The sequence below is a fragment of the Rhea pennata genome, chromosome 12 (genome assembly GCF_028389875.1).
Source record: "Rhea pennata isolate bPtePen1 chromosome 12, bPtePen1.pri, whole genome shotgun sequence".
NCBI classification, from domain to species: Eukaryota; Metazoa; Chordata; class Aves; order Rheiformes; family Rheidae; genus Rhea; species Rhea pennata.
The window spans coordinates 14,135,689-14,158,418 of record NC_084674.1 but is presented as its reverse complement, the minus strand read 5'-3'; the positions used below and the strand labels follow the sequence as shown (position 1 = coordinate 14,158,418).

At 39.9% G+C, this 22,730-nt stretch overlaps 1 protein-coding gene across 2 annotated transcripts; it reads left to right on the top strand.

Annotated features, from left to right (window-relative positions):
- The first annotated feature begins 312 nt into the window (after positions 1-312).
- On the top strand, positions 313-21,321 carry IP6K2 (inositol hexakisphosphate kinase 2). 2 transcript variants are annotated; one of them, XM_062585669.1, is made up of 6 exons: positions 313-400; positions 14,282-14,581; positions 16,706-16,928; positions 17,520-17,695; positions 18,949-19,124; positions 20,541-21,321. In XM_062585669.1, the coding sequence occupies exons 2-6, from the start codon at positions 14,380-14,382 to the stop codon at positions 21,036-21,038; spliced, it is 1,275 nt and encodes a 424-aa protein (XP_062441653.1). In that variant the 5' UTR covers positions 313-400; positions 14,282-14,379; the 3' UTR covers positions 21,039-21,321. The 2 variants fall into 2 exon arrangements, with proteins under 2 accessions (XP_062441653.1, XP_062441652.1); XM_062585668.1 differs by lacking the exon at positions 313-400 and having other exon boundaries at positions 14,155-14,581.
- Positions 21,322-22,730: the final 1,409 nt, after the last annotated feature.

The window sequence follows — 22,730 nt, the reverse complement described above, 5'->3', positions numbered from 1 at the left end:
CCGGCGGCGGCCGCAAGGCTGCCGCCGCGGCCCCCTGCCTTGCCGCGGCCCTCGGCGGGCGCTCGGCCGCCCCACGTCCCTGCGCCCGCCGGCCCCGCCGGGGCGCCCGCCTGCTCCGGGCCGGGCCGGGATCCCCACGGCCCCGTCGGGGCCGCCCCGCCCGGATCGCCCCCCCGCGGCCCGCGCCCCACCCGCCCGCCACGGCTCGCCTAGCAACAGCGGCGCTGGCGGCTGCCCAATCAGCGCGCGGCGGCCCCGGCCGAACCAATAGGGAGGCGGGCGGGCGGGCGGGCGTGCCCGCGGCGCCGGGGTGGGGGAGGGCCGGCCCCGACCTGCGCCGCCATTTTGACGTCTGAGGAACAAAGGAGCGAAGCCGCCGCCGGCGCCGGCCCGAGAGCAGGTAACGGGCGCGCCGCTGCTTCCCTCCCTCGCGCCCTCGGCCCGGGGCTCCCGTCCAGCCCGGCCCGGCCGCCCCGCGGCGCTCGGCTCCGAGGGGGATGCGCGGGGCTGCCGCTGGCGCCGCGGCTGTGCCCTCCCTCGCTGGCGGCCTGCCCCGGCGGCCGGCCCCGCCTGCCGCGGGAGGTGGGTGCCGGCCGGCCGGAGCGCCCGCGGCGGCCGGGGGGAGCGCGTCGCCCTGGCTCGGCCCGCGGGCGGGGGGCAGCCGCGGGGTCTCGGTGCGCGGCCGGCGGCCCGGGAGCGGCTCTTCCTGGCGGTCGCTCAGCAGGGTCGCCTCTGCCCGGCCCCCGGGGGCTGGTGTCCGGGTTGCCTGGGCGCGGGGCGTGCTGCGGGCTTGCTGCCTCTGGCTCGCCAGCTCGGTGATATTGCAGGTGGAAAGAGCGATGCTTCAGGAGGTGTTGCGTAAGTGGGCGTGCTGCTCACGAACACCGTGCCTTGTGAAACGGGAAGTGTTAGGTGATCGCTTGTGCTGTGCTTCTGTAAGCATCACAGGTTCGTAATATCTTGTTAACGCGGATTGCAGCCCTCAGGCCCTTAAACAAAAAGCACTTGCGGTTGAGATTTGGAAATCTGCATTCTGTTTGAGAAAATAAATTTTATCACTGTTGACAAAATAACAGCCTGTTGGTAGTTACAGCTGGAATATGTCCTTGGCCATAATTCCACTGTAAAAGGTACATATGTTTAACACACATACCTTTCCTGATATATACACTGGAATTTAATTCCATCTACTTCTAGTCTGTGGTGGAGTTTTTTTTTGACATGGTGCCTTATATATCTTGTGGTTTCTCAGATATTTTATGAATGTATCGAGTACCCACATGCTTTTTATGCTATTTGACAACTGGGATCGTTTGCAATGTGGCAGTTCTGTATCAAATACTGAAATCAGAATTTTGCTTTAGTATTTAGCTCTATGAGGTTAAAGCTAATGTGAGCATGTGTTTTCTAACTTTTCAGTCAGGTGCCGTGGGGTGTGTTATTGTTAATGCAACATGTCAAATTAAGCAAGGATGTTACAGTTAAATTGGAAGTTTGAGAATAACAGGTCCTGGGGGTCGATTTAGGCTCTTAAATGTGTATAAGAATTAATATATCAACTCATAACTTTGTTACATAAAATATACGAACTCTTTGAAAGAGTTGAAAAGAAAAGAGTTGAAAATTGTTTCTTTAAACTGAGCTTAATTTGCATGCTTTTTGGCTTACAGGAATATTAGGAATGGAAACTGAGTTTATATACATACACGTGCCACATAAATATGTACACTTCCTGTGTTGATTAAACAATTATATTTTGTTTCCTTTGTATTTGGTTATTTAGCATCTTACAGATAGCTATGTTTTTTTTTTTCCCTTGATTAAAATATATTGGTAAATGGAGAAAAAAGCCAGTGTTTTGACTGTTGGAATCCAGGGGTCTTTCTTCAAAAATGACAAGTATTTGGGAAGGATTACAGCCTTTCTATATTTACTTTTTGGGGAAGGACTTTAACTGGTCAAGATAGCTTTTCATAAATTTACATTCATTATTCTAATTGACAAGTGTTTTCCTACTTTTTCTGTCTTTACTTTTCATAGCTTCCTGAGATAATGATCTGTTAACTTGTCTTCAGCACTTTTGTCATACAGATAGTGTATGACTTACGCTGTCATTCCTTCTTGATGGTGATCAGAACCGTGTGGTACAATAACTTGGGAAGGAGATGGAAAACTGGAGGGTGGTCAGAAAGATGCATTAAAGCTGGATTTTGTGTTCTCAAAATTTTTTCCCCAGCAGCTGCTTGCAGGAAGGACTTCAGGTTTGTCAGGCCTGCACTCCTGGGAAAAATACAGGATGAGGAAAGGTATTAGTGAAAGAATCTCTTAGCTGCCCATCAGCAGACAGGCTTCCAACCAGGTCACTGTTTGGTATGGTGCTCCTTTTCAGTTGTTCTCCCCTCAACTGGGAAATGTGAGGGGATGTTTTGGGGGAGAGAAATTCTTCCCAAAAATGTATGTGTGAGGAAACTTTCTCATAACAGTGTGCCTCAGTTTGTTGGATGTGGTGCTATAGACTGCTTTTTTTTTTTTTTTTTTTGGCTTGTGAATAGGCAGAAATGGGAAGCATATGTTGTCAAGTTGATGATCAAAAAACTGCTTGTGCTAACACGTAGAAACTCAACAAGGATGTTGCATCTAAAGTGATAAATTGAGCAATAGCTGCTCTTGGTAATTTTAAATTCTTTACTGTCTGAATTCTTTCAGTGAGTAAAGCTGGGTGAGATTTGGGAATTTTGGAGTAACTGGTATTAAGTAACAGTTAATAATTCTCTTTTGATGGTGGTTGGAAGTAAGGTGATAAACTGCAGTAATTTCTGCAGGAAACCAGAAGTGCCGTTTCACCAGTGTAATCAGCGTGTCACCAAACTCTAGAATAATTCGAAATCCATAATGCGCAAATCAGGTGTCTCCTTAGTAACGTTTGTGATACTATCCTGCCTGGTGACACTGTACTTGGGGTGGGAAGGACTAGGGGCAGTTGTGGTATGGACAAGGTTCTGAAGTGAGTATGATTTGATGTGGCTTTTAATGCTAGGCGCAGGTATGACTACATTCTTTCTGATGAAATACACTAGGTTGCTCAATGCTTGTGTATCGAAGCATAAATATAGAACTTGTTTTTTGGGTAGAAATGTATTCCAAAAGTTCACATACCGGATCAAAAGACTGAAATGGCAGGAACTTAACATGCTAACAACTTTTTTATTTTATTTTATTCATATTGCATTCTCTAACCTGAGTTTTGAATACAGTTTTAACTTGAATGGATTGTACTGTTGTGGCTATATCTAAAGTTTGGAGGTAAGGGTGAAGTACCTTGGAGTTTGATGGCAGTGTTAAGAGCTAATGGATATTTTATACTCTTGTTGATTCTTGTATATCTGGTGAGTGTAGGTTAGAATCTTTATATGAAGTCTGTCACTTTCTTTTTCTTTTTCTTTTTTCTTTTTTTTTTTCACACTAGTACATGGAAAAAAACTTGCTGCCTCTCATCTAGTTCATCTACTTACCAGCTGTTGAATTTGCTGATGCTTAGTTCCTCTCTGTTGGCAAGAAGCTGCGATTGGTATCCAGGCAACGCAGGTTCAGCAAAGCATCTCTGTGGCTTGCTTGAAGAGATGAAAATTTTCCATTGCAGGGGAGCGGATTTTTCCTTTGTAACTAATTCTTTTATCTGGCTTTTTGTCATGCCCAGGGTTATTGCATCATTGAAACTATGTAGGGATAGTTTTCAAATATTCAAAGGCTACATTTTATAATTTTGAGATATATTTTTAGATGGGCATTTCTATACTTTTCTTTAAAATACCTCATTAGAATGTTAGTTTTGGACCTTCTGTAATAGCTGTTTTGTTTCAAAATAGTTGTCCTCTTTCTCATTTTGCAAAAGTTTTATGACAAAATTATAGCCAGAAATTGTTACTCCAGCCAAATCTGAAATGATGCATACCTTGTGGAAGCAGCAGTGTTTGTTCAAATAAAGATCTGACATTGTTTATAGTTAGTGTTTTACTAATCAGATGTCTAGAGGCATGAAACAACCACTGAAAGCTTTTGTGATGTCTTGACTTGTGTTGTAATAAGTCTTGGAAGTCCTGAATCTGTTAATTTGGCCAATTTTCTAAACAGAAGTCTGTGAATGTTAAACCAAGGTTCTAGTTCTAGATGAGGAGAGGACAATGTTTTTGGAGAATCATTTCAGAATTCATGGAAATAAGCAGTCTCTCAATGGTGAGGATAAATGGAATAAATACAGATCAAGTAACGGTGAGGAGTGGTGAGTGAAGGACTCTCTCAATTGTCCTGTTGAAACCTTTGAAATATTTAACCTTAAATTCTGAATGGTGGTGTGTTGCATTTAAAGTGTAAATAATGATTTAACGTCACTGTGCCCAGTTTGCTTCCAAAGAATAAAATGCTCTTTCCAAAGCTTGACTTCTTGAAATGAATTTTTTCCAACAGCATGCCATTTCTCAGAAATACTAACCTGGAACATGAGCATAGCATGGATGGTGATGCTTTATTGCAGTTTTTGGAAGAGGAAATTAGATTGTCAGCAGTCATCCTGTCAGCTTTCATGTTTTAGTTATTGATAGCTTCTTTTTGAAGACAGTTGTGCCAACCACACTTGCCTATGGTATAGAATCTGTAGCTGTTTTTAAAACCTCTTGTAATGCATTTGTTCCTTTTATGAGAACATAAGAATCACTGTAGCTGTGTCCCATCACATGAACTAATAAAACAAGATACTTTTCATTATTGAATGTATTTCAGCCTTCAGAGAGATAAAAACAATGCAGTCAAGGTGCTGTGAAAGCTTTGTTTTATAGATTATTGAAATTGTTAGTTTTTTCAAGTGATTTCATACTGCTGATTAAATACGTAAACTGAGATTAAATGTATTAATTCTTTGATAGTGATTACTATGATAAAACTGTAATTGGCTCCAGATAGTATATTGAGATCACAGGAAGCTGAAAACATGAAATACATAAATACTTTAAAAAGGGCATTTTTGAAGTATTATGCAAGTATGCTTGTATACAAGATTTTTGTCTCTCTTGTTAGGGAGAAATTGTGTTCCAAATGAGTTATGGTTACTGTGGGAAACATTTACTGTATTTCCCTTGGTTTTTTTGTGCCATGTTAAGTGTTTAATCTAAGACTCCTCTCCTGTCCTTAACTGCTTTTGTCCAATCTGCTGCAATTTAACAAGAAACACAGTTAAATTACTCTTCTTCATGTTTTGGAATTGAAGTTCAGCAATTACTAAGTCTTCCTGGAAAAAGACATGTGTTCAAGGTTTTAGGACCTAGTATTTGTTTTCATTATACCTTTAATAGGTGTGGAAATGGAAAGAAGAGTTCTTAGAATCACTAAATCCTATAAAATCTTCTCTTTAAAACCCAAGTCTAGATTGCGTTATTTGACTTGCGTTTTTTTCCAGTCGTTTGATATGTTATGAAGTTGAAATATAGTTTTAAAAGATACTAAATGCATCTCTTGAACTCTACTGCTCTAGAGCATGAGCTCAATCTGTCATGATCATCAGAGCCTCAGAATCCTAGTTTAAATTCTAGATGGACATTTGAAGTCCTTCTGGCTCTGTTCTGGACTGCTTTTGACTAGTATCCATTAAAAAAGAATAAACTGTCCTTTGTTTGAAAGAATATGTTGATGGCATACATGAACACACACAAATGGGATGCATGAATTATTTGATTATGGATTGTTGGCACCGTTCTTCCAGTAAAGATTTACTTATAGATGATCTTTGTGTTCCTTTGGAAATTTTTGTTTGAGGAGCTAGGCTGGATTGTAGGATTTGGACATCTAAGCTTGAATTTAATAAACTTGTGCTGTGCACCACTAGTATTTCTGGTTAGAAAAGCCTTCTGAAAGATACCTGAAGGGAATACAGGCAGAAGAAAACTTCATATAGCTAAATGAATACGACCTTTGAGCAAAACTTGGTGGAGTGTTCCTCTTCAGCAGCTTCTTACGTGACAGCTCATTTGCAACTTCAAGGATCAGTTACAAAGATACTGCCTTATTGTATGGTTAGAAATATAGTTACTAGACTACTAAATTCATGATAATGAAAAAGGCATAGTCATGAATTTATTTTAATCCTTGAATTTGTTTTCATATCTTAAATAACACTTTTTTCATGTGTAATCCACACAATCTGGATCCTACTGTCATATTTTCGGAAGATTAAAGGCTGAATGCTATTTTGGTTTGTCTGTGACAAAGGGCAGTATTGTCTTTTTATAGCAACTGATGTTTTTAGCTGCTGGTGCCAGAATACTGTTTTAAGATGGATCAGTTTCTAAATAGGAAGTTTAAGTAGCTTAGATTTGCTGGTTCAGGTTTTCTAAATTCCCTGGCATTTCTTTTCTTGGAAAAGAGATGGGTTCTTAAATTACACAATCCTTGGAAAAAGTACATGGGTCAGACTTCTCATGTCCTTTTCTGGCTGGGTATACTTAACCTGTAGCTTGGGCGTTTTTTTAAGGAGATAAAAGTAAACTGGTATTTGTCTCTGGAGTTTTGTATATGTAGCAGTTAAGCTTACAAGTTAAAAATAGTATAGATAAAGCTGAAAGGTGTTGCTTTTTGGTATCTTGAAATATTACTTGTGTTGAGCTCATGACTGATCACTTCAGAATCACTTCCTACAGCTGAATGGCCATCATTGGCTGCTGTACATGCTTCTATTAAGAGAAGACTGGAAGCTGTTAGAGATGCCCTGTGTTACTGAAGGATGAAGAAACATTGGGGAAACTGGAATTCTAATAACGTAGAACTAGTTTAGGGAAGATAGGTGTAATTGTGTGTATTTTAAAAAAGCATATGATGCACCTTGTTTTTTTTAACTGTTTTCTCCCTTAATATATGTCATTTTTAGATATATGTATGTTCTGTAGTTCTTTGGATTTTTTGTCTGTCAAAGTTATATTCAAAAATCTTGCAGTATTTTCTCCAAGAGATGGCTCTGCAGCTGCTCTGTTGACCTTACAGGTGTAGTTGTATGTCTTATATCAGTTTTTTGGGTCTCCCCCTCAATAATAGATATTGCTGGTTCGTGTTTTATTAAAATTAGAACTCCATTTTTAGAGAGCAAAAGGAGATAGTCTAAAGATATTACTGGTTTAGCAAAAAATTTATTTGCTGAAATAGTGCATCTTTCTGTACATTTGTCAGCATCAGAGTGCCTCATCTTTCATTTGTGTGTTATAATAAAAATTCCTATTGGATAGAAAAAGCCTGATATTCTCCTTACAGATAGGAATCTTGGCAAAAAGTGCTGGCTTGCACCTTCTTGGGAGATTCGTAGCAGAATAGGGTCTTGAATGTAGCCATTGTAAGTCCTTGGCTGCTGTACGCAATGTTGGGCCATGCATCCTCTCCTTTCAGTGGAGGAAAAGAGATCTAGAAGAGTATTTGTAGGTGATATAGGTGATTTAATATCCTCAGAGAAATATAGGCTATTTCAGGATGTTCTTTACTGCACATCTCAAGCCTTTTTTTTTTTATATATATATATAACTGTTAGTATTTCTGAAGATGCATTACACTGAAACGGTTACAGAATTGCTAAAATTTTTTTTGAAAAATGGAGTTTTTTCCAAGTGTGTTTTGTGTCGCGTGCTGCTGATAGATGACCTCTGGGACAGAGCATAGGATTATTCTGTTATATTTATAAGCTAATGCTAGTGGATGTGTTTCAAAATTTATAGCTAAATTTCTCCAATAACGCAGGAGGAAGAACATACGTGACCTGAAATAGGAGCTCCTGTAGTGAGTGTGGGGACAGGAAAGAACTTCTTTAACTTATTGAACTGATGAGTAGATAACTTCTATATAATAACAAGCATGCAGCCTTTCTTGGTGGGAATCTTGTATTAGTGATCTACTGTTTAAAAAAAAAAAAAAATCAGGATTAGATTTGTACCTGGGTGGGCTGAGACCACTGTCCAGTTAGTTCTGTCACTTTTCCAGAAATTTTGCAAACTTACTTTTCAGGAGCCTCGTGCATGAATTCATGTATAATTCTGGGTTCTTATGCTCAGTCTATTTATGTGTGATTACATAAATTTGTTCAAGGAATTTGTTTCGCATTCTATCTGAAGAAGTTTCTTCCATTATTTTAAACTATAGCAGTGTGTTGCTGCAGTTGCCAGCCACTTATTACTAAAGATGGTTCTGTCATACAACCCCCTGCCTCCCTTGCTAAAGTGCCCTTAATTTAACAAGAATAATTTCCTCTATTTTTTTTGGCTTTTTGTATCTGTAGGTGGTTATGATAAACTCATCACTACAGTGCTTAACTTCCATCACCTTTGTGATTTACCAGTGAAGACTATTGCAGAAGTACATCTATTCTGAAAGTGAATGCATGTGTAGCCTCCTTATGTGTCCTATATGTGGAGGAGTTGATACTATTTTACTCTTGGATTTGTAAATGATCCTTGCTGGATATTTTTATAAACCCTCAAGCTTATTCATCTTTGTATGTTATGTGGAGAAAACTTGATGATCATTATATTGATCGATTTTGCTACAGAAAAGCATAAATAAGTTGCCTTGCATGGAGACGTGTAGCTCAGCATCTTTTTTTCCTCTTTCCAGTTTTTATAAATAATAAAATAGTATGTGCGTTTGCTGCCACTTGGTTTAAAGTTACACTTGATTAAAAAAAAAAAAAAAAGCGATTCCCCTCTGTCTTAACTTTTCTTTTAAAGTGAGCTTAATTCAGTAGTTTTCTGAAATAGCTTATGGGTCTGTGTGTTTTCAGACACTAGCCAACTTCAAAGACCTACAGTATATTGCTGCCTTTTGTCATGTTTTTGTTCTTGTATTTAGGAAAAATGAAAAATCAGACAAATTAAAAGCAATATGCCCACCTGTGATATCTCTCCCTGTGTGACAGCATGACTCTACTTCCCTTCTCTCCCCTAAACCATACTGAAAAGCCATTAAATCTGCTATATTAAATTTGCATTACTTGTTTTGAGGAACTGAACTTTTGTTTATGACAAAAACCTAAAATTCTAGTGATTGACAGTTGAGATGCACTCTTATGCTACAGATGAAACTTCTTCCTAGGATACTGTTACCAGCATAAGTATTTGTTTCATGTAGTCATGCAAAATTTAAGGCTCTTTTTTAAGGCTTCTTCCAAAGCTGTAGAATTCATTTAGTTATGTTATTATATAGACTCAGTTGGATAGATGTACTGTAGATTCTTAATGTGTTTATTGTTTTAGTCATAGAGGATCATTCTCTTTGAATATTTTAATGACTTACCAACTCAAACCTGAGTATCTTTTTAGTTTTATGCATGAAGCAGCTGGTAGAGTCTCTCACAAAATTACCATACACTTTCCACATTGAAGTTTGTGAGCTTCTCTGTTCCTTTTCAGTTGGTGTTTATCCCTTCCTGAGTATTTTTCAGGCTGAAGCAGCATTCTGTTTGGCTTCTCTGACTGATGATTGATTTTCTTTCTTCTCCTGTTGGCTGGCTATGCCATTTCTTTTTTTCTTTGGAACCTGGGGAAGCAGTTTAGTGTTGTCTGATTCAGTAGAGTTGTAATGTCTTTCAGGAGCTGTATCTTAAGTCAGCCTTCCTCTCTACTCCCCAATGAACTGTGAAAGGTGTTGGCAGAAAGCTTAGCTTACTTGCTATTTCTGTCACAGTAAAGCTGATTTATGGCTTTGGTGGACTTTGGGTATTGGCCACCCAAACTAAAAGTCTGTAGTTTGGAGACCACTGGTTTAACTGATTGATGAGGAGGACAGCTCTTTCTCAGCAATTCCACTGGTTAACAAGGTTTGGGAAAAAGTGTTACTTCTATGAGATTGTAATGAAGTGAAGAGCTGTTAGCCAGAAGCTTCTCCAGAGGATGTTTTCGTTAATGCATTTGCATGTGGGACTAAGTCAAGAACCTATAACAACATGAAGCACCTCTCAAAGAATGCCATCAGCTGAGATGAATGTTAGGTCTGAGTTTTATCAAAACACGAGTTTGTTGTGGTATCCTTCAGGCAGTCATTGTGACACCTGAATGTCTGAGAATAAAATGCTATCTTTACATGTCACTTCCATTTTACAGATTTGGGTTTTTCACACCTTTTGCTTCTTAGTTTAAGAATGACATTAATCATGCTGATTATTATTTGTGAGTTGCCATACTTGGTTCATTAAAATTTATATCGGATTTTTCTCTTGAAATACTTGATGCTTATGAAGGGATAATACTTTTGCTCTTTTTTTCTGATGTATCCTTTGAACAAAAGATATTGCTAAAGGCATTTGAAAACGCATGATAGGAGGAGGGGGAAGGGCAGAGTACATGGAATGTGAATTGTATTATTTGAAAGTCACCTGAAAACAGCTACTTTGTGCTCTTACTTGACCAAAGAGTGTTAATAAAGAGCTGGTTATAGAATCTGAGGAATGAAAACGAAGACCTATCTCATGCTTATACTCTTTAAAATCACTGCTGCTGAAAGCCTTTGCTTAGATCACAGCTCTTATCAATAAGGAAATGGAACCAGTTTGACACCCTTGTAAGGTTGCTTATGCAAGTATAGTCTTTTAAAATAAGACAATGCAGAGCACTTCTGATAGGCATTGCAAATGTGATCCAGGCCATGTTGATAATGAGTGGCAAAATTCTCATTATTAAGTGGAACCAAAATAGCAAGGAAGTACTGATAGTTCGTTGTGGTAGAGGTAAAAGGCAACTGTCTTGGTGTTGTATGAAAGTGAGAACAACTTTGGTCACTTCGTTGCATGGAAGCAGCTTAAATTTGTTAGATAAAATGGTATTCCCATCTTGAAAAGATGAAATATAATAATTGTTCAAAGTGCAAACTAAACCTGCCAGGTTCACTGAAATACGAATTAGCAAGAATATGTGGGCTTGCTCAAGGTCATTGTTCAAATAGTATACACATAATTGGCTTGTATGGCAAGTGGTAAATTATTTTGCAGAAATAAGGAGCTTGGTTGGAGATTTTATAGCAAGGAGTAGAAGTTCCTCGCTGACGCATTTTTCAGCGGTCCACTTGCACACAGATTTATAGTGTATAGATTCATCCTCCTAAAATGTAGTATAAAAAGAGCTTAATACCTCTCTAATAATCTTTGCTGATGTGAGTGCCCCCACACACATTTATTTGATAGATTTGTATTTGCCTTGTGGTAATGCAGATGAAGTGGTGGTGCATTTGATTTTGTACTAATGTTTGTAATTTTTCTCTGAAAGAAAAAAAAAAACAAGGTTCTTCAGAGCTCTTTTGTCCCTTTTCAGCTAGCATTTATCCTTTGAGTATTTTTTGGGTTGAAGCAGCATTTCCTTTGGCTTCTCTAGTGGGGGGGGGAAGTAAGCATAAGATCTTGTATAATATCAGAACTGAAAAACTTCCTGTATTAGCTGTTGAATTGGATGTTACACAATACCTATACTCAAATCTTACTTTCACGGGGTAGCAAAGTAGCATGAATATTCCTGTGAAATTTTGTGCTTGGTTAATTCCATTGCTTGTTGAGTGTGGTGCACTGTGTACAAATATTCTCTAGGCTACTTAGGCATATATGAAAGAAAACAAGCTCATCTGCTATTAATGAGCTCCCTGGAGATATGTTGGGAAAACAAGATGCTGTGTGTCATCTGTATTGGAAGTACTTTTTGCTGGACAAGCATTTCTGTGGTGTGAACATTTGTAAGGCTTAACTTTTAATGCAACTTTGCAGTAGGACTAGTAGTTGTTAGGATGAACAACTTTCTGCTGGTAAAGTATTTTGCTTAAAGCAAGTGACTTGCTTAATTTGGAATAAGTGTTTCTTTGCTTTTCTTATATGGCAAATTTGACCAGAATTGGGGAATGCAGGAGGTACGAGGGGTAAAGGATGTTTAAAGCCACTTGCTAACCTTGTTTCAAGCTACTTTCTAGCTTGAATCACTGCAGCTGTATCAAGGGATGTCTACATCAGGGATAATTAGGAGGATGCCCACTGAATAGTAATGCTGTCTTGGAGAGAAAGGCTCTTGAAATGCTGATGTGTTGTGATACTGGCACAGACGTACTTTTAATAATGTAAAGCCCTGTTGCTGCAGGATCTTGTATGTGCTTAGCTATGCCTTCCAGTGAAAGCCAGAACTCTCTGGGAGGCAAAGTTTTATTTATGTGGTGGAAGAGGATTAAGCAAAGTTCCGGAAGGCTGGCGGAATTGCTAGCTCTAAGAAATCCTTATTAGATCTCTGAAACTTATAAAGTTATTGATGCACTACACAAATACAAATTGATGCTTTAAATTTTACTGGTGATCAATGAAAATAAGTCAGTGAGAGCTTTTCTTGGGAACTAATGTGGCCTGTTAATGTGTGCTTGGTGAAAGTTTGAAATAAGTTTCATCTCTGCTGATAGATGAACTTACAGTTGACTGTTGAGTAAATATAGAGAGGATTGTGGCCCTCCACTGAAGCTGGTGGTTACAGTAGAGAGACATCTAGTAAATATGTTCTGAAATTTTCTGTGGCTCTAAAGCACTGACAGTGCCACCTTCTGGCTATGGCTGTAGTTGAGATTGATTAGATTGTCTTGTGTTTGAGGTCAGACAAGGGTATATTGGTTTCTATGGTTTTCTGGGTACCGCAAGGTCATTTTTAGGTTGGTTATAGTTGAACAGATTTTTGGAGATGGCTTGCCTGGGGTGAAATCGAGAGTTTAAGTTATGTTTCTCTGAAGTTGTCAAGTTCTTGATATTAAGGTAGATGCGACACTTCTCTGGGCGAATAGTAGCTACATTATGAAAATATTAGGATAACAGTACAAATGGAAAGTTACTCATTTTTGCACTGATCTTAAAATACAACTAGAATATCGGAAAAGAATGTTGTTTTAGGCAAATACTCTCCCAGGTGAAATTTTGCATATTCCTGTAGAGGCACTCCAAGTCTTTGTTTCTGCATTCAGTAATTCAGTTTTTAAAAAATCGTGTAGTTCTTTATTAAATAAAGGGGGGGGTGGAAGCTCGCTTGAGTGCAGTGAGTAAAACAATATTGATCTGTTATCCTTAGCTGCAGATAAACATTCCAGGAGTTGGCGTTGATTGACCTGTTGTTTCTTTAAGCTGTTTAGTTGCTTAATTCAATTAATGTCCTTACGTATGAGGCATACTGTAGGCGTTTATACTCCTCTTAGTACCATTACTTTAAGCCTGCAGTTCTCTGCTTTTAAAGTTAATGTAAAGCTGTTAAATATCTGAGGAGGACAAATAAAAATAGACCTGTGACCTAGAACATTTTGTAGTCTCTCTGAATTAAGTGCATTATTGTTTGTGTAATGATCTTCAGACAAAATAAGCAGAAGGTTGTTCTTAGATGCCAAGAGTTAATCATTAAAGCTTGGGTCTAAAATTAGAGGAACTCAACTTAAAAATTTACCAAAAGGCACAGATTAAGACAGTCATGTTTTTTTTTTTTAGCTTTCTTGTTTTAATTGGGTATCAAAGTGCAAGTTGCATGAAACTGGAAACTGACCAGAATTGAGTGGGATGAAGTCATAGGGACACAATAACAGATACTTCTTATCCAGCCGGATTGCATGAAATACTCTGCCTCCAGCTGTACATGTGCAAAAATAAGGTCTTGGAGAATGGCTTCTTAGTCATGTGTTTTTCATCTGAAAACTTAGTATCTATGAATATTTTAAGCATTTGGCACATTGTTGTGAATAAACAAGTGATGTCATTGCCCAGCCTGGGCCTCAGTAGATTTTTGAGATTGCTGTCACTGTCTAGATAGTATGAATTGTGAACTTACTTTTAATTACTACTTTTTTTTTTGGCTGATTTAATGCGTGTGCTTTGTTAATGCTCAAGACGAGGGAAGGGGAGGTAGTTCCATCTGGTGCCGTGAACATACGCTGGAGAGCTTTTAGCGTGATTTGGACTGTTTGCACTTGCGACGACGGATGTTTAAAAAGCGAAGGGGGGGGCAAGGCGGGGGCCGCCGGCGCAGAGTTTGGCCTCCCCCCGCGCCGGGCGGCCCCCGGGCGGCCCCGCCCCGCCGCGGCTCGCAGTGGCCGCTCCGCGCGGGGCGGCGCCGCCGGCCGCCTGTGCCGGGCTGCCCGCGCCCGCCGCTCGCCCTCACTCCGCCGCCGCCGCCGAGCGAGCGGCTCTGGGCTCGCCGCGAGCCCTGCTGACCCCGCCGACGGCGTGCCGGGGCACTGACGACCGGGCGTTCTGTTGTATTTGTTTTAACAGACTTTTTGAATCGGAATTCACGCCTTCAGATCTTGGAGACTTCTGGCTCTGAGGTGCCTTCACCACTGTCACCTTCCTCTGTCTAATGTGCTACAAGGATGAGCCCAGCATTTGGAGCTATGGAAGTGGAGCACTATTCCAAGGGAGTCCTGCTTCAACCCTTTGTCCACCAGGTTGGAGGGCACTCCTGTGTCCTCCGGTTTAATGACAAGACCATCTGTAAACCCCTTATTCAGAGGGAACACCAGTTCTATGAAACTCTTCCTACAGAAATGCGTAAATTCACTCCACAATATGAGGGTAAGTTACCAAACCTTAGAATGGGGTCAGGCTTTTCCCGTCTGTAAATGCGAGCATGCTGTGCTATCTGTTACCTCTGAAATCTCTTCTATGGGGAAGAGATTTTAGGGTTTTTCTTTTCATGTATTTTGATGTTGTCTGAGGCAGGCTGTGGAGATACAGGGTGGAAATGCTTGCCAAGTTGGTGCTTGGGCTGACTAACAGCATTAGAGTAGAGCAGCTCTGCTGATGATAGCCTATGTATCTCCCTTAGGCACAGGTAAGTAGCTAACAGCTTGTAAATGTTTTCGGTAATACTCTGCTTTTATTTATGTGGAGCTTTTAATATTTTTTGATACTTGTTCAATGTTTGTTTACAGGGACTTGGTAAGATTGGTTGACATTTTCTGTAAGCTTACCTGTGATTTTCTTTTGCTTTTGAATTTGTCCTCTTGACTCTCATTTTGATCACAATAAATAAATGTCAGTAAAGTGTCCTGTTTAATATTTGCAGTTTTGTTGTTGCCACTAAGGAAATTAAAGTTTGTGGCATTTAGGTAGGCAATGATCAAGTAGCCATGATGAGGCTGAGTCAGATGGTATGTAGGAGTGGAAATTCCAGTTCTCCTAAGCATTGCGTTAGTTAACAGAAATATTTTCTTTCTGTTCGTTATTCCATGAGCTGCTGCCTGGTGATTAATAAATGTCTGAAGCATTTTTAATGGGGTTACTTTTTAAAGCAATTGTTTTAAACTACTGAGTATGAGTGACCAAGTTTTGCATATTGTTTGTTGTGAAACTGGTGGAAGACTTCAGAGATGATATTTCAAAGTTACGCTCCCTGCAGGCATACTGAGACTTTTGACACATCTCACTACAAACTCTGTTGGACCGTTGAAGAAAATGTGACCTTTGAATGATTCTTTTCAAAATGTAATAGAACAATTGTGCTAGTGTGTGTGGATTTTTTTGGAAAGTGTGGGGAGGGATTTAGGGGTGAGGAGCCTCACTTGGTCCATCTGTTATTTTTTCCAGGATAAAGTCACAGGTCACTTGTTAGCTGCCCCATCCCCTTTTTTTCTTGTTGTCCTTTTCTTTGTGGCAGCAGGACTGTCAGTCAGAGCTTCTGCGCTCCCTGCCCCAGCTACTGTAGGTCTCAGAGCCAGCCGCCTGCCCAGCTCAGAAGTGCCAATCTCTCGCCGAGAACTCTCCCCTCTGGCCTAGAGATGAGCTGCAAGAACTGTGCAGATTGCTTTGAGGATGAGAGAGGACTGAAAAATAAAACTAAAAAATTCAGACAATTGTTATGGCTGCTTTATTAACCATTGAAACTTGCTAATACAGCACTGAGGGCACTTCTGTCAGAGCTCTCCACTAAGACTCTTAAAATTCAATGCAGTGCTTTTAGAGACTCTTGAGAGAAGGATGAGGAAAAAATGCTTTCAAGGTTCACCATGTTTCTATGTACCACAATCAGATTTGTTTTGTATTGCATTTTGTTATTTATTGCACAAGATTGCTGCATAGCCAGTATCAATAAAATATATTCCAAAAAGGAGAAGAAAATGTATAATTAAACGTGGTGATTCTAAGTAGAAGCCTTGGAACTAGTTTCTGTTGTAATGTGACTTATTCTTTGTTTTGCTTTGCTTGCAAATCTTTCCTTTTGCCTGGGAATCTATTACCAAATCTTGTTTGGATAAATGCTTTTTGTTTTGCTGTCATGCAAAACTTAAAGCTTTTGGTGTTTTTCTGTGCAGGTTACTTTTCAGTGCAAGATGTTAACAAATTATTTTACATCTTAGGGTCAGACCAGTCAGATTTTTTTAATTAATAAAAACTTTATTAATTGAAATTGTCTCCTGTTGTTATTTGATTCTTGCTTGACTGTGCATAAGAGAGAAAAGAACCTTTTGTATTGTTTTGTCAGCCTGATAAATTGTATTTTATGAGGTGTCATTTTTGTCTAGGTGTTTTGATATTTGTAAGGTTGGCAGATGAGTTTTGGCCTGTGGCAAGATATACTAAGGACCAGGGTAAGAGAAAAAGCAAAAGTTGCTATTTTTAGTGTAAAAATCATGTGTTGCAAAAGGTTTACTTGTCACTTTAGCGATTCATCACTGTTTATTGCCTTTTTCTTTTCAGGTGTGGTGTCAGTGAGCTTTGAAGAAGATGAAGATGGAAACTTATGTTTAATAGCATATCCATTAAATGGGGACCACGATAACTTGGAAAACTTGGATAATTCTGACTGTGAACCCAAAAGTAAGCTGTTGCGATGGACTAACAAAAAGACAATGTTGTTAGAGAATGACAAGATACCTAAGGAATGGGTCCGACAGCACAGGAAAGAGGAAAAAATGAAAAGGTATGTTTGGTGGGGGGAAACTGGAGTGCAGAGCACTGAAGTGTGCAAGGGTGCAGAACTCTTTCCCCCCCCCCCCCCGGGCCCCCAACCTGTCAAGCTTGGAGGTGGACTCCAGAATTGTAGAACAGTACTTTCATTTACTCCTGGCTTTTATTTTTTTTCCTGACCTTTTCAGTGCAGTCAAGTTCAGTAGTGAAACTGATTTGTCCTAAGCCCAGTAATATTTTTTTTAATCTCTTTCTCTCACCTTCCTCTCCTCCTCCGTCATGGTCAATTAAAAAAGGTTTTCTGATGCATGTGAAGCTTTCACATCTGCAAAAAGTGCGATAGATGCATGGGGGGGGAGCCATACTTTATAAACATGTTTGACTAGATGCTAGTTTATATTAATACGGAAATAGCTTTACAAAGATTGAAATATTGCTGATGGGCAAATTGTCCAGGTACACAGAAAATTTTTAAAAATAGTTTATGCTAGCTGTTAGTGAAGGAGAGCAAAGTAGTCTGTAAAATTAAAACAACTAACAGCCCTTTTAAAATACATTTTTTTTCTGTTTGACCTCTAATTTGCTGCTTTATTCTGTTTTCTAGTCACAAATTAGAGGAAGAATTTGAGTGGCTGAAGAAATCTGAAGTCTTATATTACAGTGTAGAGAAAAAAGGAAATGTTAGTTCACAGTTCAAACACCATAATCCTTGGAGTATGAAATGTCACCAGCAACAGTTGCAGCGGATGAAGGAAAATGCAAAACACCGGAATCAATATAGTATCCTTTCCTGAAAATATTTCATGACAATGGAATGAATAGAGTGCTGCTTTTTGTTTCTTGGACGTGTCGGATGAAAGTACAACACAGACTGTAATTATAATCCAAAGAGACTCTGAAGCCATGATTTATTTAGTGACTTTGAAGGGATTGCCAGCCCTTGTGGAACATCAGCTTTTCTAGTGTATAATAAAGTAGTAACACTAGGAGTTTCAGTAATTTTATTCAAACATAAAAGTTGTGAATTGATTAGTGGAAAAGTTTTATAGCATATTACGTTTGGAATCTTTCACAAAACTAGTTTACTAATGGAAGCTTTCAAACGAGAAGAGTTTTGCCACTTCTTTTCCTTTGCAAGAGCCATCAGTACTTGTTTTCAGTTTTAGCGATGTAAAAATTAGCTTCCTCTCTTTCCCACACAGCAACTTCTGACTGTTGCTTTAGGTCATAGTCTTTTCTGATATGAGGACTTGTCTGCTTCTAGCAATTTCTTTTTGACAAGCCCTTTTGATAAAGGGAAGCTGAATCTAAAGTTACCTAGGTTTAGAGCATGGAGAACACAAAAATGGTAACTGTGAATGCCTGAAACTTGAAGCAGACTTTTTTTTCTGTTCTAGAACTGTAGGCAAACTTCTCCACCCTGAGCCTTTCCACCCTGCTTACATAAAACTGTTGTAAAAAATAGAAAATATTTCATGCTGGTATCCTCCATGTATCACTGTAAATGATTATTAAATTAAATGGCAATATATGGTACCTCTAGCACAGTAGTACTTGATGTTCTGAAGTGGTTTAGAACTTCTGTATTTTAGAGGTGTTGTAAAAAGACTTTCCTGGTTTTTGAGTGGGAACTGAGACATACAGAATGATAGATTTCCCACAGACATGTAAGGAGACTCTTGCTAGGCAGGAAATAATTCCAGTTCTGTGCTTCAGCTGCCTGATTATATTTCTGTACTTGGAAAATAATAAAGTGGGCTTTTAGATTGACAAGACCTAACTGAGCTGAAAAGATGACCCTGGTGACTTTTCTGCTTAAAATGTGGAAATTCACCTGTCCTCACTAGAGAGCAGTGAAACTGGACCTGAGATGCCCACTCTGCCAGCTGCAGGTGGCTGTAATTCTTGATAGGCTACTGTGTAGTGGGTGTGTTTTTGAGTTCCTTAAATCTAAGGTTTTGATACTATAAAATTTGCTGTGATAATGGTTTTAAAGCATCTTCATGGGTAAGTATTGTTCCTTAACTAGTCAGAATTTATTTTGCTGGAGAACCTAACGTCTCGATATGAAGTACCATGCGTGTTGGACCTTAAGATGGGAACCCGACAGCATGGGGATGATGCGTCAGAAGAGAAGAAGGCTAATCAGATTCGCAAGTGTCAGCAGAGTACATCAGCTGTTATTGGGGTCCGAGTTTGTGGCATGCAGGTAAGAGGAAAATGGATTATATGCAGGGCAACAGGCTTGTACCTGTTTTTACTAGTGTTTTTTGGCTGATGACTTCATCCCGTGTGTCACTGTGCTTGAGGTGGTGGTGGTTTTCTCACTGAGAGTGAATGAAGCTTGAGAGTATCAATCTTCAGTTGAAGATGACAGCATCTGCATGAGCAACCTGCAGAACACTGTCACAGTGAATGCATTCTCTGAGTAAGAAAACATTTCTTCCACCATAAGAGCAAAACCATACTGTAGTAAAGTTACTGATTTGATTAGTATCTTTAAGATGACACAGGAGATGATTGGAAAGAGGTTCTACTGACATATGCACCTTGAATAATGCATGTGGAAATTTGCCAAAATATTAACAATTGGTTTTGTTTTGGAGACCTGGAAAAGCCATAGACCTTTCACTGCTAAAACTAGACTTGTTGCAAAGCACAGACAAGAAGTGGGTTGGTAAATGTGATAAGACTAGTGGTCAAATAAGGAGATGAAATAGCATGGACTTTCACCTACATTTTTTGTTTACATGCTTCTGTGTTCCTGGAGTGACAAGTGGGAAACAACTTGTTTGCTTTTGAGGCTTTTTTCAAAGGGTCTTTCCTTCCAACCAGTAGATTCCCAGAATGCTGGTAGTGTTTGCTTAGACTTGTTCCACAGCATGACTTTTTGTATGTTTGGTGTTCAGCTCACTGTTTAAGTTCTGAAAAAAGCACGAGGCAGAAATCGAAGTATGGGAGCTGCATTTTTAACCACAGTTCTGGCATGTGAAAGGTGTTTGTCTATTCACCTTCCCAGTATAAACCTGTACTGGAAAACCAGGAAAAAACGTGGAAGGACCTGTAATCCTTATTTTTCCTGCTTACAGGTTCTTGACCCAAATATTTGGGCATTATTGACCTACATGATATATGCTCTCCTGTAGGAATGAGTCTTCCTGAAGGATAATACAGAGGATTATGGGGCACGCCTTAATTTTGTATAAGAGTGTGTGGTGTCACTTAGAGCTCAGCACATCAGTCTAGTATGCTGTGAGCGGAGGCAGATAATGAGTCGAGTTGAGTGGCTGTGGTGTTGTAATTTGCAAGTTGTAATTTGACTTTGGAGATCTTGGCCACAGCTTTCCTAATCTCACTTAAACTGTTCATTCTTATGTTCCAAGTGGAAAAGTTCAAGTCTAAATTGAACGGATTTTCCATTTCTGCTGTACCTCAGAGTTTCGTAGATACTGCTGTCTGTTGTTGTTAACAGTTCTTGTAACTGTGCAAGAGCAATTCTAAGAGACAAATAGTCATCTTGTAAAAGCTTTCCATAGCATGTCTTTTCAGGGCTTTGAGTCAGTTGTACTGACAGTTTTAACTTTTTTCTTTTTCCCTTGTCTTGTGTGTGTGTTTGCATATATAGGTCTACCAGGCAGGCACTGGCCAGCTAATGTTCATGAATAAGTACCATGGAAGAAAATTGTCAGTCCAAGGATTTAAAGAAGCACTTTACCAGTTCTTTCATAATGGCAAATACCTGCGCAGGGAACTCTTTGAATCTGTTATTAAAAAACTGACTGAACTCAAATCTGTCTTAGAAAAACAAGAGTCTTACCGCTTCTATTCTAGCTCCTTGCTGATCATTTATGATGGAAAGGAAAGGCAGGAAGTTGCTGTTGATTCAGACCCAGAGGACTTGGAGGACCTTTCAGAGGAATCTTCAGATGAATCAGCAGGAGCATATGCCTACAAACCAACTGCTAGTACGGTTGATGTCCGTATGATAGACTTTGCCCACACAACCTGCAAGTACTATGGAGAAGATAGTGTGGTGCATGAGGGCCAAGACACGGGTTATGTTTTTGGACTCCAGAACTTAATAGATATTATTAAAGAAATAAGAGACGAAAGTAGTGAATAAACAGTTTGAATGCACATCAGTAGAAAGCACTATAGTGACTCTTTGTATTCAAAAATTATTGGCCACTTTCTGGTGGTAGGAACCTTTACAGACTCTGCAGGGATGTTCCCAACAGGGTCAGACTTGTTCAGAGGGCATTTACTTACATTGGTGCTGGACCTAGCACTGGCAAAACTTGGTATCCTTATTTATTTTAACTTTCTTAAACATTCCATATTTGATTACTCAGATACCTCTGTTATCCCTGTGTGTATACGTTCCAATAAACTTTTTGTTCATTGTATATGATGTTTGTGTCATTGCTGGTGACTGAGGAGCAAATGAAGTTATGAGATTTTTCTCATTGTGTAATACAAAAGTAGAGTATAAGTGGCATGGCGTACTTGGCTTTCATTAGACCATGTGTTGAATACTGCATCAGTTTTGGCCCTCCTTTCAAGAAAGATGATAAACTGGAGCATGTCCAGCTGAAGGCCACTAAGGTGGATGGGTGCTGGAGCACCTGTGCTTGGGGAGAGGCTGAGAGAACTGGGCCTGTATAGCTTGGAGAAAAGACAGATTAGAGGGACCAAATGGGAAGAGGTTGGACTAGATCTCCTGAAGGTCCCTTTCAACTAGAATGATTACATGAGTTTGTGATTAAGTGAGAACTTGTCCTTAAAATATCCAGTACACCATTTCCTATTTCAGGGTCTTGTAACTAAGTCTCATACTGTAACATCAGCTACTAGAGGAGAGCTGCAGAGCCTGAAAGGTGCCCTAATCAGCCTAAAACCTAACTTGAAACTAATAGGCAGGGAGTGTCAGCAAGTGAGAAGACAGTGAATAACTGAAATAAGGATAACACAGCATAACTCCATTAATTCCTCCTTTAAAAGAGGAATGTTTATCTGACTAGTTGGATGATTTCTCCTTTTTGTGCAGTTTGCAAGTCTTCACAATAGCATAAAGGAAAGCTCAGCTGGTGTGAAAGTGCTGAGAAAAGTACAGGAGTGTTGCCTCTTGGTACACTTGCCTGTGAGGAGGGGGGTGATGTGATGAAGCAGGCAACTAGAAGTGAGTTTTGAAAGAGGTGATAGAAATGTGCTGGGGGAAGATCCAGGTGATTTGAGTGCATGTGCGTCTGGGAGGGGGGAGGCGGGATGTGACCAAAGAACGCTGCAGAAGTGATGGTGGAAGGTATCACGCTTGACTTGCTGGGCTCCTGATGCACTGGGGTCCGGGGAAGGCATGTGATCAGCAGGCCTACAGCTGTACAGCTTTGATTTCATATTCCCTGGCTCTTGCTATCAAGTTCTCCTGTTCAAAGTCTGTGTTGATGACTGTCTTGTGCTCTTTTGTACTATTTGGAGAGGCTTTTTACCTTAGCTCTTACAACATCAGTACTGTTCTGATACAAGCACAAACTGATGTCAATATTAAATAGATTCTTCTACATCTTGTGGTTGCTCTACTATTTTATCTCCTCAAATGGAGAGGTGGGGGGAAAGAGTTCCTCATTAGGGAGGTTTGTCCATCATTAATTTGCCATTTGCTGCTCCTTTGTGAATTTCTGGTGATCAACACAGCTGCCAGGTCAGCAGCACCGAGCTGTTACTGAACTGCTTGTGTCAATAGCTGTAAAAATGCCGTGGGTGGAGGATGGCACTGTTTATTCTTGGCACTTTCAATTTCAAAATGTTTTCAGCATTG

Bases quoted from the DNA above. Each gene is read 5' to 3' on its own strand.
- IP6K2 (XM_062585669.1), top strand. From the start codon at position 14,380: ATGAGCCCAGCATTTGGAGCTATGGAAGTGGAGCACTATTCCAAGGGA. The intron at 16,929-17,519 runs GTATGTTTGGTG...TCTGTTTTCTAG, and splicing joins AAAGAGGAAAAAATGAAAAG to TCACAAATTAGAGGAAGAAT. The intron at 17,696-18,948 runs GTATCCTTTCCT...TTAACTAGTCAG, and splicing joins AAAACACCGGAATCAATATA to AATTTATTTTGCTGGAGAAC.